Consider the following 19,308-nt stretch of genomic DNA (forward strand, 5'->3'; position numbering starts at 1 on the left):
TTTTATCTCTGCGAAACCTAACTGACTGCTTTTGAGCTGAAGGCTGATGTTAAAGGTGCTCTAAATTAATTTTCATACACTTTATTCCTGTTCATTTGCATGCGTCTTCTATATTAAAAGGACCAAGGCTTTTTACTTACACTTATAAGACTCCCATTGCATACATTCCTGGTTTTATTAGATGTATAAGACATCCCTGAGCTTACCTACTGTATACGCTGTGGCTAATCAAGCTTGTAGCAAAACCTGGAATGGGTGAAACTGCTATGCAATAGGAGTCTTATTTTCATCCCTGTCTACAGGTAACAGATGAAATTAAAGTTGATTCATCTTTAACAGAACGTCCATAGGGTATATTTGCAGATATAAACTGGTCTATTGCCACGGTCATATTTCCTCATCCCCATTTGTACAAATTTAAAACACACTGAAGGCAATGCCCAGCGTAAAACCAAGCAAGTCAAAAATTATTATTATTATTATTATTATTATTATTTATTGCAATACCTGCAAAGGTCAACTGTTTTAAATCTGGAATAAAATGTTTTTTTTTCAATATCGCAGGAGTTGGCTTGACTGATCGAAGGGCTCTCGTTCCACAGTCAACCTCACCAAAGTCAACTCTGCGACAATCTGCACTGGAGACTTGATTCATTATACTGGGCTTCTTATCTACAGATTCCTGTGGAAGTCAGTCTGCAAGGTCTTGTCATGCGTTCTGGATAACCCACACAGAATCTCATGACACACTTTCTATAGTTCTGCTTCCCTACACTATATAAAAGACCATTGTTTTCTGTGTGACTACAACCCTCCCTCCCAAATTACCAACTGGAATACCAACAATTGCCTTGGCAACAACCAAGATTTAGGACAACAATAGTTTGTGTGTATTTATATTTTATTGTGCTGTACACATTTCATTTTTACTGATAATTTCCAGTGCCGGCAAGCAATAAGCAAATATAAGTTTGCAGTGTTTAAAACATAATAAACACAACTTAAATACAGTATTTGGTGGTTTGATAACTGTTTAACGGATGAGAACAATACATACTGTACACACAAATTATCCTTATTGAGTTTTAAATGAGGTCCACCGTGAAAACCGAACATTCAAATCGAACGCAAAACTTTTGTGTTCTCTTTAAAACTACACGTAGGCGTGCAGGGCGGATTTTCCCTGGCTGTGGTGTGACTCGTTCTACACGCAACGTTTCCTGCTACTGGTAGTTTCCCTCGGTCTGATTCAAGCTGATTTCCATATTTAGCTTCAGTAAAAAAAAAAAAAAAAAAAAAAACCAACATGTGAGTAGGAACTGAGCTAGCCCTGCACGGCCACTTCTTGTAAAATAACCACCCGAGAAGGATGTTTGAGAGCAAGAATAAAACGTTCAAGTTACTCCTCAGGAAAATAGACGCTAAAGCAGCACACAAAATCAAACACCTCCTTTATGAAAGGTACAGCCTGAATATTTATTACTGCTTCCATACAGTTGTGATAGGGACAGTGCGTAAAATGACGGGGAGTCGTCGGAAACTAATGGTCAGTTCCGTTATTTTTCAGTTGTTGTTTGTGTGTTATTTTAATTTATTTATGTATGTGTCTTTTTGTAGTGGTAAATCGTTGTTGTGTTGCAATTTCAAACTATTCAATAGACAGAACAACAATTCTGCACACGATCGTGTGTTTTTGTGCTTATGGCATTTGTATGTCAACTAGAATACGTTTTCCTGGGAATTTAAGGTAAATTCCATATGTGATTCATACATCACTTCAATGCAAACGCTTATGACCAGTTTACAAGTGTGAAAAACGTTTTGATATCACGGGTTTGTCTTGGGGAGACATGTGGTACCGAGGGCACTGTTCGCAAGGCTGGATTCCACTAGTCTGAAATGAAGTTTTTTAGGGGGCACTGTTTGAGCACTGCTGCAGGGGGCCGGCTTTACCATTGTGTCTTTTTTTGTTTGCAGGAAAAGTCGACACACATGTTAAGTTTCCTATCAGTGCATCTATTTTATAATGCATGCATGCATGTTTTTTTTTTTTTTGTTTTTTTTCAGTTAAGGGCAACTTCTCAAACTCCACAGGGTTCGCACAAACTGTTTTAATTTAAAAAACATGTGACCAAAAAGGAAATTACTGTACATCTATTCGTTACCATCTTTGGCTACGGCCACTAGATACACCATGCTATCCTATGAGTGTTGGTCATCCTCTAGAATGCATTTGTAACACACGTTACCAAGAGCTTGATTGGTCAGAATCTTGCTTAATCTACCTAAACCCCAGGACAGGATGCAGGGCCAGTGCACTGAATCAGTGTCATCAGGACTGCTCAAGCTGCCCCTCCACCTGCATTGTGAATGCTATGCCTTGCATTTCCAACACCTGTATACTCGAGGCGTAGGTGCAAGTTACTAATGTTTCCGTGACACAAAATACAGCCGCTGAAAAACAACCATCTCGGCTTCCAAGAAGTGGGCATGCACAGTACCTCTGAAAGCTAAGGGAATGAAAATTATACCAGGAAGAACCACCATCAGCAGGTTTACACATTAATCTGCTGTTCGACCGATTTGCTGTCAGTCAGTCAGTCAGGAGCTCATACCACTGCAGGTGCCTTTGTGCCACCGCTCTCCCTTATATAGAAATTGACATTGCCAGAGAAATCTCTGGGCTACGTTGCGTGACAACAGTACGGTTTCCTGTGCGTTTGTAAGCCCGTTCGGAATGTGGGATAAACTCAGCTGTTTAAAAAATCTCTCTTTAAATGCTGTGGAGTTGGCTAGGCCGACGTAACTAATGTTTTACTAACTTGTAAATGTATTATTAACTAAGTTTGGACTTTACTGTAAAAACAAAAAAATGAGACGCACTCTCTGTCTCTCGAGTGTATAGTTTATATATTTTAGTCTGTATTACAAGATACAGTTGTTGTTCCATTCAGATTCTCAGACATCATCCTACTGCAACGTTGCTTCCAACTTTTGTCACGCGTTCATAAATGATCTCTGCCTCGTTCTGAGAGACACTGCAGTCCTTCCACTTGCTGCTCTACTAGAAAGTGCTTTCTTGGTTACGCTGTTTGCTACTGGGATACCCTGTTTTAAATGTATATGTCTTGTTCCAAATGCTCTTTTTTAAACAGCAGAGACTTATAAAGAACTGTTTAAATCCTTTAGAATTGGGTGCCACATTCGGTGCATTATTTGTGCTTTATCATTCTGATCTGTGGTTTACTGTTTTTGCCTAAGCAACCAGTTTATTATTGAATATCTGAAAGGCAGTAATCTACACCAGAGCTTCTCAAACCCGGTCCTGGGGACCCCCTGTGTCTGCTGGTTTTCATTCCAACTGAGCTCGCAGTTACTGAACTGAACCCCTAATTGATTGATTGATCAATGAATGTTTGAAGCTCCTGAAATAGGTTATGTTTTACTAGCTTTGCTTTTATTATGGTTCATCACAAAGGGCCTGTAATCTAAATGGTGGTGATCCACGTGATCAATAAAGTTGACTTAATAAAAGAATGACACATTTATTATGATTTTATGTGTCAATCTTTTCCCCGTGATTGGGCTCGCCTGCGCGCATCTAGCAGGAAAAGAGCAGGTATTCTGGTAAGTGACATCATTCCCTTTGTAACTCATCATGGAAAGCAAATCCAGTAAAACTGCCTGTACAAGGACACTGCCACCCAATTATAGAAATAAAATCTACCTCCTATAATGTGTAGGTCAGGGGTCCCCCACCCTGGTCCTGGAGAGCTACTGTGGCTGCTGGTGTTGGTTTCAACCAATCTCTCTGTTACTTAATTGAATCAGTTGTTGGCTTAATTAGTTCAGATTAACAGGTGTTCCAGATGATGATGTAAAGACATCTAGAAAACCTGCAGGATAGCAGGGCTGGAGACCCCTGGTATAGGCGATTCACAGTTTTTAGTTTGGCCAGTCTGTTTGCGTGTTATATGTCGTTTTAAATGATTTACCATGCAACATCTTCCTCCATTCTGTGTTCTGCACTGTGCGCTCATGAGTCCTATTTTGCTCTGAAAAAGCAGTTTTAGATGGACTTTGGTAGTTATTGCAGCGTTTCTATACTGCGTGACCAGCAAAAAAAAAAAATAAGATTATTTATTCTAAATGATTAGATAATGCTTGTAAAATAGAATGCATCCCTGAAGTGTCAGAAGTATTTAGTAAGTAATGTACGCACTTTGTACAATTTACTTTCACAGCTTCGGTTTGATTTGCAGAGAAGGCTGGTTGTATTCTGGGTTTAGTTTCAAGTCATTCACCTTGTGCCTCACTGTAACTCTCGATGCAAAATGTGTTTGCCTATCAACTTAATATAAATATGTGGGCTTCTATCCCGTACTCCATTTCATTTCCTGAAACCAGGTTTCAAGTCTCCGCTCCTGAAAAAGTGCCTCTGTGTTCCCTCAGCTTTACACCGTGCACTGCATGCGGTATAAACACTACAGCTCACCTCCATATCTGACATCTTGACAATGGTAAACAAGTAGGAAAATTGCTAACCACGTCACACTTTTAAAAAACATTTAAACACCATCCCCAATATCAACCTATCAAGTGGTAATTTTTCACTATACGTTTTCAGATTTGCTCCTCAAATTGCGACCCCGGGTTGCCTACAGTACGTTGTTTTTTTTATCTCTCAGTCTTTTCCACACCTCACATTTTTAATACAGGTCATTGGTCCCTGTTTTCTGCAGAAGCACACACAGAAATTCTTTTAAAAAGAGCTGCTGTTTCTATAGTAACCGGCTCTAGCATCACGCCAGGAAAGTGTTTAATGGCCCATGCTTACACAAGCGTGTGCTGAGGTGGCAGAGTATTGTTTCAGTCTTTGGCAGACCTTTGAGCCCAGCCAGCTGCAGAGTGTAAAGACGTTTGCGATCCTCGCTCACCTCTCTCATTGCTCCTGTGTCAGTCCTGATGTTAGCAACGTGGCTAAGGGCACATTCCCAAGGTTTCGGTACAGCTCTTTGGATATCCCACGCTCTGTTTTAGTCGAGGAGATGGATGCAGCTGCAGAGCAGTAAGTATTTAGTTTTTTTTCTTCTTGCCTGCCCTTTCGCCAGGACTTTTGTTTAAACAAGTGGGGGGGGGGGGCTACAATAATAATTAATTGAATAAATGCTTTTTTTCAGTTATTATAAAAGTAATTCTATGGTGCTCATTATATTCATTCAACTTTACCTGGAGAGAAATGTTTTGGAAAATTGAAAGATCCGTACGGAAATAAATTGATAAATTAGGCTCTGTGTGTCAAAACATTGTGATTTATTTAATATTTTGTGTGAGTGTGTATGTGTGTGTGTGTGTATATATATATATATATATATATATATATATATATATAGAGAGAGAGAGAGAGAGAGAGAGAGAGAGAGAGAGAGAGAGAGAGAGAGAGAGAGAGAGAGAGAGAGAGAGAGAGAGTAATTTCTTCGTTTGTCTGGACCTCGTATTCAAAGATTTGATAAGCATTGTGCAAGCATTGCATGGTAATGCATAATACTTTCCTCATCCAAGTGTTATACAGGTCAGCCGTTTTGAGGAAGCCGGTAGCATTATTATCTGTTAAGCAAATAATGTAGCAATGCCTGTAAAAGAACAGTCATTTATCATCTGTTTGCTTTAGAGTGTAAGTGGCTGAAAGAATATACAAAAATGTTCACGGCATGGTGGTAACCCACATAAAACACACAAAGTAACAGTCTAAACACATTACACCGATGCCATACACTACAGAGAGTCGCTTAAAAATGTACGATCTCAGAGTTACAATTATAATCTAGTCATGCACGTAAAAAAAGAGAACGAAAAAACAATGCTAATTGATTAAGTGGAGAATTAACACAGCTTTAGAAAAAAAAGTGCTTGTCAATCTAGTGTTTACTGTCCAGCGACACAGCTGTTAATAACACAGTAAAACTTCCATATGAGATCCATCCTGCTCGACCAGCAACCGATTCTGTATTGTCAACTTTTGTCTCATAGCCACCCTAACGTCCTTTGTCGGTCTGCGCACTTACAGTCATAAAAGAGTAACAGTCAGCGGTGACTCTACAAAGGTGCCTATCATTGTTGTGTAAAAATAAGACCCCCGTCAAACCATTCAATCAGTAGCTCTGACACAATAGCTGTTCCACCATTGCTCCAAAGTACAGACAGTCAGAGTCAAGGATGTGATTCTGTTATGTGACATGATTCTACCTTGACCTTTTTGGATCAGTTGAATCTGTGAGTGTGACATAATTGCCTCTTATCATAACAGACAAGGTTGTTCAATATGATGTTGACCTTGCTCTTTGCTCTTGCACTGGCTGGGCTATGTGGATTACCACGTAATTGAATTGAACCTTTCGCGGCCTTGTTCATCCACATGCTATACCACCTTGAGCTCTAATCAAGACTTATTTTCTTTTCTCCCTTTTTAACATTATGATCCTGCTTCTTCGTATTTATATTTGCAGCTTTTTCACAATTGCGTGTTGCAAGTTATGGATGAACTCGACCACACTGACAAAGATATACTCCACAGCCACCTTTTTACCAAAATGATCTTCAGTGGTTTTGTACTGCCTGGCGATGGAAGCACAAGAGCCACTGTAGTGCCACATTGGTAGAATGGAACCACGGTGGCTTTAGACGTGCCAATGGAAAGAAGCAATGCACATTGTTAATCGCATACCTTGGTTCCCAGATTAGTACCAGAAAATCCATCCATAACTAACAAAAGAGCCATAGACAAGGGTCATATGATAAACCACCTGTGATTGAGATAATAGTGCTGTGTGAATACAGAAGAGTCATGAAACTCACGCCTTACAAGCTTTGAATGTGATTCAAGGGGGATCTCTGACCTAATTTTTCTCACTCGGGGATGACGTTGGCAATAACGTGATGACCTTATCCCCAAAACAAAAAAAAAAACATTTAGTGCACTGTTTCAATAAGACATAGCTGGAGGCAGTTACCACACCTGCTTAAATAAAGAAGTGATGTAAAATGACATGGTTAGCGTGCAAACAAAAACCTGTCTGGACTCCTTACAACAGGGCCAAAGTTTAGAAGCAGTGACAAATGAATTTTCACTTTATTCATGCTTTTAGCTGTCCTAGGGGGACCTCCCTCTTAGACAGTCAGTCGAACCTGTGGTTTGCATTACCATCCAATGAAGACTATGGTGAGATCCAACGAAGGAATTTCCCTGCTAAATCAGTTGCAATGCTAACTCCTTAATTCATTGGATCACTTCACCATGTATTTCACTGGAGTGTCCAGCAGAGTGGACACAGTCATGAAGTTCTACAGAAACGGATTGCACATGGTTAAGAAGCGGCATGGATTTTGTTTCCAACGAGTACCTTGAAAGCTAACATGAGGGGAGGGGAGATTTGGAGTTCCCTTCATGACGTCTGGAAGTCCTACAAGCATTTCAAGAGAATAAGCGATTTTAGCCAACAGCAGCATCCTGGGGATGTGGTAGCAGTTCTGTTTTGCTTGTCGACTCGCAGTTTTTCATTGCAGAGACTTGTATTTTGAGAAATCGGAAACCACCAAGCTTTGAGTACAATGAGAAAAGTTACCGTAGCTGGAGGTAAAAACCTCAAGTGATAAGACTACAGACATCTAGTTCCGGTTGAACTGTGGGAACTGATGTGTTAGCATGCTGCACGCGTTTCCAATAAACTGAGTGAATTTATTAACAAAAGTTTTGCCGAGATTCTTTCATATGCCACTGGGAAACATTCACTTCACATGATCCTGCTGTTACGATAGAACAGAACATCATGTCATCGATAATGTATCTTGAACAATTGCGTGATCATGTTCCTCAATTATAGCAAATCACAGAAGAGAGTTGGAGGTCATGCATAAACTGGCAAAGTCCTTGTAAATCTTGTAAATGCAAGTAACATCTAAACAGCTGTATCAATAGTGAGACAGGAGACAACTGTGCAGTTGTACTAGTGTATACTTGTCTTAACATTTTGTGTTTTAAAAAACAACAACTTTGTGTAAAGAAAATGCTGTTAAACGATACAGTAAAATATGAATTGCTGGACTCCTCCATACTCCTTTGTTGTTTCTAATTGCAGTCACAAAGTGTTTGTGTTCCCTCTTCTGGAGCAAAATATACTGCAGCTTTGGTCAAGTGGGAAAGCTCAATACTGGAACCGTCGTTTGACGCTGGACACTCTGATTTCTAAACCACAGACACACTGAGTTTATCATCACTAACAACTCCTGGGGAAGAAAAAAAAAACTGTGGCTTTCTGTTCTTTTCCTGGGTGTTTTGACCCTCAATAATAAGGCTACAGTAATAGTGTCAATGCAGGTAAAGCAGAATTAAGTTAAAAGTGCCAATATTTGGTAGTTTCAAAACTTGCTGGCTTTCCAGTATGTAGGGTTATTATCATTTAAAGGCATCTTATGCTTCAGGCATTAAAGATTCACTTAAAGCAGTCATATCTGTTCTGTCACAACACTAAACCGGTTTGATTCAGCCTTGACCAGAGACAGCTGGGTTATGGTAAACACAGGCAAGCGCTCTGGTTGCTTAGGGTTCAAGAACAACAATTTAAGCAGCTTTCTAAAGAAGCACACGTGATGAATACAGTTTCATGAATATATTTATTGAAGGTAGAGAGGACACTTTTAAATAAAATGCATTTTAAAAAGCAGTGTTCTGTCAAAACAGCAGTTGTTGTCTGTCTCGTTGAAAAACAATCAAAGCAATTTGTGTCCCGTCATTGTAGCGTGTTATGCTGTTAGGTGATCATTTGTGTAGGTGTGGTGTATAAGATGCGTTAAACATGTTTTGTTTGCTTGCTGCGCAGTCCGAAGCAGTAGTGTATTGTCAGACTGCAGCTGAGCTGTAACGTACAATTTTGAATCTAAAAAATATTTATTCAAAACACATACCACTGGTTCTAATCCAGGGATGGAAATAAGACCCATTTCAGGTTTTAATACAAGCTTGATTAGCCCCAGTGTCTAGGTAACAAGTTCAGGTGTGTCTTATTATTATTAAACTCATAGTAAAACCAGGACTGGTTTTATTTCCACCTCTGTAATCCACTGTAAGTGGTTACAGTGTGCTGCAGATTGCAATAAAACACAAAATTATATAAGTTTTTTTTTTAACATGTATTACAGATCTGTAATTAGTTTAGCCTGACTCTTGAATTCATTATTCCAGGGTCAATGCTGTACCTCACAAGTATCAAAATACAAACCTGTGTGTTTGGTGACAGGGGGAGGGGGACTGAAACCGGTGGGGTGAGTTTTCAAATCTTGAACTTGGCCCAAAAACTTCTCTCATACCTGACTGGTGCGGTGTGAATTGAAAGCCCTGCCCCTCTCAAAGACGGCCCATTGATTACAGCGTAAGAAAAACTATAAGAAAAAGTCCAAAGGGAAGTGAAGTCAGATACAGAGAGGCTACCTGGACAGCAGAAACACATTTCTGACGATTTGAGGTAAATATACAGGAGTTTGCTTTGAGCCCTATAGAATTCTCTTTATTTGATATGAAAGCTACAAGTTTAAGACTTGGCATGTTACTTTATATATTATTGCCTGTTTTCACTTGTAAGGAGTTATGTACAGTTGTGGGTCACGTTAAAATACTTGCTGGTTTAGGATGCTGTTTAGTTTGTATTGCACACCACATAACCAAACTCAACACATGTACACTGTGCGTGGCACTCAATAGAAATCCACAGGTTTAGTTTACACATATTTCAATGACTGAGCCTTATCAACTGTAACCGATCGCTGGATAGGCAGTTAATGTAGGTACATAGAAAGATGTTATTAATACTGTAACATGGTACTGACAGAGTTGTAGTAGAGACACAGTAGAATGTGCAATGGTTCTGTGTTTTGTAACTGAAGCACAGTTATTGTTCTTGTAATGAAATAATCACAGCTGTGGTGAAACAGGACAAGCCCAACTGCTGGTGCCTCTTCCTCTGTGACCACACTCGATTAAACACGTCCGGTCACATCTAGCGGGAGTTTAAAAGATCTCACTGCTTATTTCCTCCGCAGTAAAAACTGAGACAGAGAAACAGCTCGCAGCAAATTGCTCACAAATGATATCCTACTTCAAACGGAATATGAGAGGAGCAATCGTATAATTATATTTATACCGACTTGAAACCGACACCACAATCTGTAATATTTCACTAAACCATTATGGTAAATGTTCCCATTATAATAACAGTGATGTTAGTATCAACTATGGTATACAGCCAGGTCCTGTATTCACTGCAAAGCAGACTGGGTCAGCTGAGTTGGTTCACATTATCAGGATTATTATAGAGCTGGCAGGTACGCAGGTAGCCCTCTGCTCTACATGATGCTGTGTGTGCTGTATAGAGCTTGTGTCTCCTTCCTCACAATCAAAGGCACTGCATGTCAGCTCAGATTATAAAATGAAAGATATATGCTTTAATGTTGGAACATGTCCCTGGAGCGGACGGATTGAAATTAAATTCCACTTGGGGTCAGCACTTTCCTGCAATTTTAATAAGTATTCTTTAATAATTCCACACAAGATACATTGGAATCGCAAAACGATTGCAAGCCATAGAAGTCCAGAGTTCAACTAGTCTGGTTATTAACAGATACAGTAGTTTACCCGTATTTAAAAATCAGGTCAAAACCAGTAGATCATAAAAAAGTGCTTCAGTTATTTAAAATGTACTTCTCTTTTATCTGTTTTAATACGTGGACCTTCGTTCCTTTACAGCCCTTGTTGACAATACGGCTTCATGTAAAAGGTTATCAATATGTTAGAACTTGAGGACATCAAGCAAACGTTTCCCCGTCCAGAATTCTAGTCCTGGTTGTAAAAGGCTATTGCTGAAGACGTTGCTCTACAATATTCGATTGTTGTTCTTTATCTCCTAGCTCTCAGGTGGAAAGCGAAGTGAACTCTGAGAAACTCAAGAAGGATAAGAAGAAGATGAGTCTGCAGAAGAAATCATACAGCCTGGAAGATGCCCAGCTGGTAATCCAGCACAGAGACAAGCACCAGCCCCTTATCAGGTACCATTATTTAGTCTTTTAGCAGACTCTTTTATCCAAAGCAGCTTAGAGACTAGGGGGTTGAACAGTGCATCACAACTGCTGCTGCAGTCACTTGCAATAGGACCTCGGTTGTTTTATGTCTCATTCCAAGGACGGAGCACAAGGAGGTTAAGTGACTTGCTCAGGGTCACGCATAGTGACCTGGTAACAGGCCCCTTACTTAACCACTGGACCAGCAAGGTATAAACCGATACTAAAGTCTTCTGGTGCACTTACAGCTTTTTATATTTGTATTTGCGTGTTATGGATGAAAATCAAGAGACTTCTTGACTTCAAATAACCAGCTTTAACCATATGAACTATGGCATGCAAGTTCGATATACAATGGAGGTCCCAGGACAGAAGGGGGGGGTAACCGTGCATATCTGGCTTTGTCTTCTCACAGATCTCAGACCTTCGATTTAGCACCTACGAAAAATAACGAGCAAGAGAAAAGCCTGGATAGGAGGGGTTCCCTCACCAGCAGTTCAAGTAAAAGCAGTGTAAGTATAATGTCTCAAACCTTCCAACAGTGAGGGGGGTTAATGCTTAACTTCTGCTTTTAATTAAGGAACAAACCAGCTACAGCTATTGGCTAGAGATCGAGACATGATTTACATATGAACAGAAGCTTTACCTTTTGATTGTTTTAATATCATGAAGTCAAAGAAACTACAAAATGAGATTGGAAAAGTTTACCGGAATAGCAGTACACTATTTCACGTTCGATTTTAAACTGTCACATTTTTTCAATTTGTACACCTTCCTGTCTTACATATTAAAATATTCTCCTTGTTGTTATTTTGCAGCAGAGTTATTCAAAGCACAATAAATCCTTCCACAAGCTGTTCAAAGACATTGCTGAAGAGGAGGCACTAATCAACAGTACGTTGGCTTTTTCTTGTTTATATAGTACAAGGTTTGAAACAAAAATGTTACAAGAGCTGCAGGATTGATTGTATTAAAAATATATATATACATAGCATTATTTTAAATTATTTTATTTACCCATTGAGATACTGCAATTCCAAACAAACGGTTAGAGATTAGAAGGACCTGTTGGTTCTGTTCCTTCTCTCTTACACTGTAAGATTACCACAAAGCCACTCACTAGACCTATGCACATTCACACCAAGCAAACAGCAGAGTTACATATTCAAATTCTAGAGTCCCATTCTATACCACCCTTTTAAATACAGCAGAAAGGGGATCGACTTTGTATGCCTGTTCCTCGTCTGATAGGACGTTATTTAGCACAGTGTAAACACCAGATTAGATGTACACGTGAATACCTGTGTGTGAAACTGAGGAAAATTGAAATCCTGTCTGCTCCAGCAAAATGATCAAACAACAGGTGTCTTCAGCGGAGTTTAATACTTTTTGACTACAGTAGGACGCCACTAAAACGAAACTTGCCATCTGCCAGAGGCACAGTAACTATAAGATCAATGAGAAATCATTTCTAACCCTTATCTCTGCCGGTCTAGGTTTCACCTGCGCTCTGCAGAAGGAGGTCCTATACCACGGAAAGATGTATGTGTCCAAAAACTACATCTGCTTCTATTCCTCCGTGCTCCTCAAAGAAACCAAGGTGGGTGCCCAGCCTGTACTGGGAAGAGAGCACATTGCTGTTCTTCACCGTGATCTCCCTCCCACTTGGGCTAACACAAACACACACACGTTGTTTTCCAGGTTATGATCCCGGTGTCATCTGTAGCTCTCCTGAAGAAACAGAACACAGCCCTCCTGGTGCCCAACGCACTGTCCATCCGCACCAGCGATGGAGAAAAGGCAAGGCTTGTATTACTAAGCGTAAGGCATTTCGAAAGCCTTCATTCAACCTGGTAAAATTAGAGAAATCATTTCCTTTTCTGTTATGGAATTGTACTAGCCAGATGTATTAGGATCCAGTAAAACCAGTAGCCATAGATATATATATATATATATATATATATATATATATATATATATATATATGCTACTGATTTCCACTTCAGTCCCTGTGTGTATAATTGTGTCACATTAAGTTTCCTATCTATGTATGTATTTTATAATGCATGTATATTTTTCTTTTCAAAGTTTTGGAAGGGCAACTTCTCAAACTCCTGAGTTCACACAAACGGTTTTAAAATTGTAACATGGGTGCCCAGTTCTAAATGTATGCTAACTGTATGGGGCACAAGAAGATGCCCTGCCAAGATTGTGTGCATTATAAAGTACAGCACAGATAGGAAACTTAACGCGATATGACCATAGGGAATATGGGTTGTTTCTACACACACTGTACATTATATTAATAGGAATCTTCATTCAGGCTGGTTCGATTTAACTATGTACTGTTCATACTAACGGTTCTGTCTCTGTTCTTCACAGTTTATTTTTGTGTCTTTGCGAACACGAGACGTAACGTTCAAGCTCCTGAAGTCAGTCTGCTATCCCTCAGAGGTAAGACTGGAGTCAGAGTATCTCTATATAAAAAAAAGACCCCATGATCCACTCACAGCTGTGTTTTATCTACGATGTGAATGTTTGTTAACAAATGCAAATTAATACCTGGTTCCATTCTTCTATTGCAGGATGCCAGCGCAAACAGCAGCCCAAGTTTCGACACTCCAGGGAAACACTTGGTAAAGAAAAACACACAGGCCTCAAACAGATTGTTGGTATTCCAGATTTCAGCCAGTTGGAAGCTACTGTAAAAAGCCCATGTTAAAAATGTTACCAGCGTTTCCTGTAAAATCTAACTTGAGTTATTGTAAACACAAGTTGTACTGTGTATCTGTTTTCTAAATGAAACCTCTTCATCACAGAACTCTAGTCAGTCCAGTCTGGACCAAGAGCAGGAAACGCAACCAGATTCTCCAGGGACTCCGAAGCACAGCAAAGGTGATTTAAAAAAATAAAAACAATAATATAATTATATTTAAAAAGTGAAATTAAATAATATCAGTCTACCAAAACAGCTTTTATCCTCAACATTGTTTGCTATGTCTCTCCCTGCCAAATGACTGTCACACATTTCAGCCTGTAGAACACGTGTCCCTTTGGTCTGTCTAAACAGGCTATACAGCAGCTTTACTTCCTTGTTTTCCTATATTCACAGCGACTGGGTTGGCTCTTAAGCACTGTCTTGGTTTTGCACGTATATGGCTGCCAGATTACCTTTATCAGTAATTATCAGGCGCCAGTACAGGTTCACAGTCACACCAAGCTTTGGCACAATATCATTGTGCACAATGGACAGGTGAACTTTCACCGAGTGAGAGAGATAAGCAAGTGTAGCCCTGTGAAATGACAGTGCTTTTTTCACCACAAGCTGTCGGCCAGGATATTAGCAGTAACCCTTAATTAAACACTTCAACAATTAACCATTAAATGGTGTGATTTTTAGCTCCGTCACCGCAATTGAATGCAATCCATTCGCAACCCAACAGTGAGGACAAGGGGGAAGATCAGACTGACAGGGCAGTGGAACAGCAAGCAGGTATTTTTTTAAATCTTTGTCACCCTATGTGGGTGGAACAGCCCCACCTCACATTTACAAGCAATTAATTTAACGTAGTTCACACTATGAAGAAAATATTGCTCGTCATAAAATAAATGAGCAGTTTTAAATGCACAGCTGCACTGCAAGCAATGGCAAGCTGAATGTTAGCGATTTAAATTCTTCAGCGTTTTCCAATGCATGTGGGGTTTTTTTTTTTGTGTGTGTGATTTGCAGGCGATTCCTGGGTGTGGACTATCACTCAGAAAGTGAACTCGTACATCACGCCGCATGAATCCACCTCAATCCACATGTTGCTTATCATCTACCTGCTACTGTAAGTACACAATTTATTGAACCCTTCAAATAAGGAGGAGCGAAGTAGGTCTTACTTCATGGTAGGCATCATCAGACTCAAAACACAGGACAAACCTCAAGACCACATGTTGCGAAATAAAGAACAAATCCCTACTGGCATGTAGAATGAAGCTTGCAATGCATACAATACAATTAGTGTAAAGGAGATTGCTGTAGCGAGGTTTACTTATCATCCCCCAGTTTCACAAGTTGTGGATGGGCCATCAGAGCACTCAGTGGTCTCCATTATTATAGGCGTTGCATGAACATAAACGACTGTGTGTAAAACAAGCCTTGTTGAAATGTGTTACCTAATAGCTGGTGCTATTTCACATGCAATAGTGCTAGGTTAATAAATACTACAAGAAACTAAAGCATGCCAACATTTCAGCTAGAACCCTTTTTTTTTCCCCCAGTTTCAAAAAGACATCGTGTAGCATTGACCGTTGCTGGTAATGCCAATGGTTTTTGTGCAGATACACTGGTGAGACTGGGCTCAATCTCTCTGTCTCTGCCTCCTCATCACAGGGTGGTTGTTCTCCTCCTGTCCTCTGGGTATATCGGGCTCCGGATCGTGGCTCTAGAGCAGCAGTTGACTTCCATGGGCGCCTGGCCTGACGTCTCTGTGCACAGAGGGTAAGCGTTTACGAAAGGGACCTTCTTTACTGGTGTCGGCTGCTGTTTTTTTTTTTAACTGCCGAATAACAGAGTATGATAACTCTGTGCCGTTATTTAACGATAGCAAAAAAAAATAAATCTGTTATCTTTTATTATAGTTATGTTATTTTCCAAATTCTTAGGATGATCTTAGGGTACATAAAGCCCTTCCTTTAGCTCACAAAAATTAATCCAATAAAACAGACACCCAGTATTGACGTGCTGGTTAGCTGGGGCCAGGAATCTGCATGCCTCGCTAATCCCCTAGCTTTATCTGGCAAAACTGTGCCAAGTCTTTTCAGCAGCAGAGCAAAACACACCCACGACTAAGAAAAAATATGTCGATTTTATTTTTGTTTTTCAATTCCTGTCAAAGGAAGGGCACTGTCGATCTCAAAATAGACACTGCTATTTAACTTTGGAAGAAATGTGAACCGGTCTACTGAATAACGCAGTGAATAACTCCAAGTCTTTCCTCCTGGCTGCAGGTACAAGGAACCCTAACCCCTTCGCTTTGCAGACGTCCTGTCACCTGGATTGATCAAAGCCCTCACTGGCTCAAGCCCTCTCGGGGAGATGCGAATGGAATTCTGCTGGTCAGACTGCGACGGAGGAGAATGAATCCTCAGTGTTATCGTCTCCACGCATCTTGTAATTTGAATGACAGTTAATGGTGGAGAGGCAGAGGTGCAAGCCACACAGCAGGCATTGTTTGCACTACCTACCAGCACCTGAAGAAGTGGATTGCTAGTTAGCAGGTACCCTTTTAGGCCAGTGCAAAAACCTAAAAGCCAAAACTGCTGGAAAAGATGACCCGACAATCAAAAGTACATTTAAGCGCTCATGTGAATGATTGTAAAGGCGTATTTTGAAGAAACCTTTTCAATGCATCCTAGCCGATCCACTTTTTTTTTTACAGCATTACTGTATGTTGGGAAAGCTAACCCTGCTGATGCCAAGTTTACAACCTGTGAATTAACAGTGCAATATTCCTACTACATTGGGACTTCCTTGGGTCTTAACGGTATATTCCTGTGTATTAAGTTTCTAGAATTCTGCACTTTGTAGCTTTTTTACAGCAGGAACAATGTTTAAATGTGTATCAGCACTGCTTACGTCAATAAACCGGTACTTTGTTTAAAGTACAGTTTGTATATATTGTGACACCTGATTGATCAGCCCATTTTTACTTGTATACAAAGTGCCAGGGGAATGTACATTAGAGTTTTTTTTTTTTTTGGATCCTGATCTATTAAATGGATGTTATGAAAGAATATTCTGTTAACCTTTTAGGATACAGTGAAGAAACTGCCCCTAGCACAGGAAGTTAGCTCTGAGCCACTCACTAAGGCAATTCTATACCAAGCAGTGAAAGAGGCATTACAAGTTCACTGAACAAAAAATAAATAAATAAATGAATAAAAAATAAAACACATCCACAAATTATTTAAGTACAAGACAGTTCATCCTAAACCGGAACAGCAGGTCCAGGATTTGAGAGCAAGCTGTTTTAAAAACTGGAACAGAAAAAAATAAAACGTAAGGTCAGCTAGTTATCATAATCTACGTTTAAATGCAGAACCAGCAACGTGCATAGCAGGATCGCAACAACAGACATCTGGTTTTTAGATCTTGTGTACAAATTCTGAATTACAGTATCTCTTCCCCTCTGTGTTTATTTTCCTTGATTTGAACTTTAATATAGCCATTAAAGCTTTTTGTAATGGAGGTTGCAATAAGGGGAACAATTGTGCATGCATGTACAAACCCATATATCCTTATATGTATAGTTTTTAAAGACTTCACCTGTATGTATTTTAAACTCAGTATTAACTTTGAAACATACCTCAACAAAAGTAGCTTTGTTCAGAGTGTCAATCAAGCATTGCTTTAACTGTTGGAGCTTTTTGGTGGAAAGGAAAATGTCGTGAAAGCAGATCTCGTCTACAGAGCTGTGTTATTGAACTTCTGTATGGTGTTGGGGTGCAGCACACCCCCCTAAAGGGCTTTTATTTATTTTTTTTATGGAGTTCCTTGGGAATGTATTATTGCATGGAATTGTAAGACTTGGCAGTTGACTATCAGGAATGGCAACACAGTGGATTTGCAAGAGATGCTGCAGCCTTACTGTTTTGCTAATGGGCCCTGCAATGGGTTGTATAGACCTATGCTATCAGTATGCCAATATGAACATCGTACCACGGTGGTAGTGTTTTGCTTAATATCACATCCAATTATCATAAAGACAAGCACGAAAAGTTCTGCGTTGCCTATTTACACTCCAAACACCACAAGGTTTTTTTTTTTTTTTTTTTTTTTGTATGAATTTCTACTGGATAATGTGTTATTTATATATATATTTGATGCTGCAAACTGGTTTTCTAATTGAAAGTAACCTAAATGAAGAGTTATCTATTTGTATATTTGCACAATTTCTTTTTTTTTTTCTATGTTTATTTTTGTTGATCTTTTTGAAAAGTTGATTATTGTATGGTTGGTATATTTATGTGCATTTCTTTGTCAGTAAATGTTTAATTGTATTGGTTGACTTTGTTTTTTTTTACTGGGATGTGTTTTAAATTCAGAAATGTTTAAATCAGCAAGACTTGGCACTGATTGGGAATTTAAACAGAAATTAATAATTAAACAAACTTCACTAAAATGCACCTTTTCAGGGACACCATGCATTAGAATCTGCCCCGGGCACCGTGGTCAACATAATTCCTTCGCAAAAAAGTGTCACGAGATATTCAAGCTTATCTTCTCTTCACTTGAATTATAACATCCTGTTTGCAATCTTTCAGAGCAGTCTGGCAGTTTCTTATTGAGCAATTAAATGCCAGAGCTGAATGCCCTTCCTCGTTCCATTCAAACCATGTGCCTCTTCCCCGGTCTACTCTATACACACACACACAGAGAGAGAGAGAGAGAGAGAGAGAGACTCACATTTACAGTAAAGAAAAAAAGGTCAAAACTCCACTTGGAGCAACAGCACCCAGAAGGAGGGATATCAAGATGGGCAACATCAAATTGCCTTAGGGACATGCGGGCAAACTAATAACTGGAAATTCAAGCCATTAGGAGTTTCTCTATGCCTTACAGTCCAGTCACGCTACAACATGTTTAGATTGACTGCATCTTCTAATTTGTGGAGTTGGATAAGCAAAACAACCTGTATTACAAATCTTCCACTTCGCCACTGTTTAAAAAACCATTCATCAAACAGAAGCTGCAGCTAGAGAAAAAATTATTGGCAACTGCAGCATTAAAACAAATGTATTATTTGGTCTACTTCCAAACTGCATCATTCCGAAAGTGATGCATTTTAATGTTAGTTTTGTTTCCCCCCCCCCCCCTATAGCTTTCTTAACAGGGTTTTTCTGCCACTGTCTTGCAGAATCCTTGCAGACTGATCCATTTCCTCATTCCTAAAGTAGTAATCGGAGAGGATGCTTGTGCCGGTGGAAAGCTAGATGGTTCTAATGTTTTGTGTTTTTTTTAAAGACGGATTGCCAACATAATAAAAATCCTGGTATGAAAAATGCAATTGGATGCTCGAAGCTTTCAGTGAGACACACAGTACGATTACAACCACCCAGGGGACTAAGGAGAAGAGTCCCGATGCAGAATTTAAAAGGGACCAACACAGTGGTTACTAATAGAAGAGTTTACTTTACAATTTACAAGGTAAAAGA

The 19,308-nt window shown here is 39.5% G+C and overlaps 1 protein-coding gene across 3 annotated transcripts; it reads left to right on the forward strand.

The window, feature by feature from the left end:
• The first annotated feature begins 1,286 nt into the window (after positions 1-1,286).
• On the forward strand, positions 1,287-17,978 carry LOC121301654 (GRAM domain-containing protein 2B-like). 3 transcript variants are annotated; one of them, XM_041231222.1, is made up of 13 exons: positions 1,287-1,461; positions 10,957-11,094; positions 11,522-11,618; positions 11,925-12,000; positions 12,603-12,706; positions 12,808-12,906; positions 13,489-13,560; positions 13,692-13,742; positions 13,926-14,001; positions 14,507-14,599; positions 14,837-14,936; positions 15,485-15,592; positions 16,102-17,978. In XM_041231222.1, the coding sequence occupies exons 1-13, from the start codon at positions 1,370-1,372 to the stop codon at positions 16,115-16,117; spliced, it is 1,122 nt and encodes a 373-aa protein (XP_041087156.1). In that variant the 5' UTR covers positions 1,287-1,369; the 3' UTR covers positions 16,118-17,978. The 3 variants fall into 3 exon arrangements, with proteins under 3 accessions (XP_041087156.1, XP_041087157.1, XP_041087158.1); XM_041231223.1 differs by lacking the exon at positions 1,287-1,461 and adding an exon at positions 4,961-5,068; XM_041231224.1 differs by lacking the exon at positions 1,287-1,461 and adding an exon at positions 9,215-9,518.
• The last annotated feature ends 1,330 nt before the right edge of the window (positions 17,979-19,308 follow it).

The sequence above is a fragment of the Polyodon spathula genome, chromosome 27, assembly GCF_017654505.1.
Source record: "Polyodon spathula isolate WHYD16114869_AA chromosome 27, ASM1765450v1, whole genome shotgun sequence".
Lineage (NCBI taxonomy): Eukaryota > Metazoa > Chordata > Actinopteri > Acipenseriformes > Polyodontidae > Polyodon > Polyodon spathula.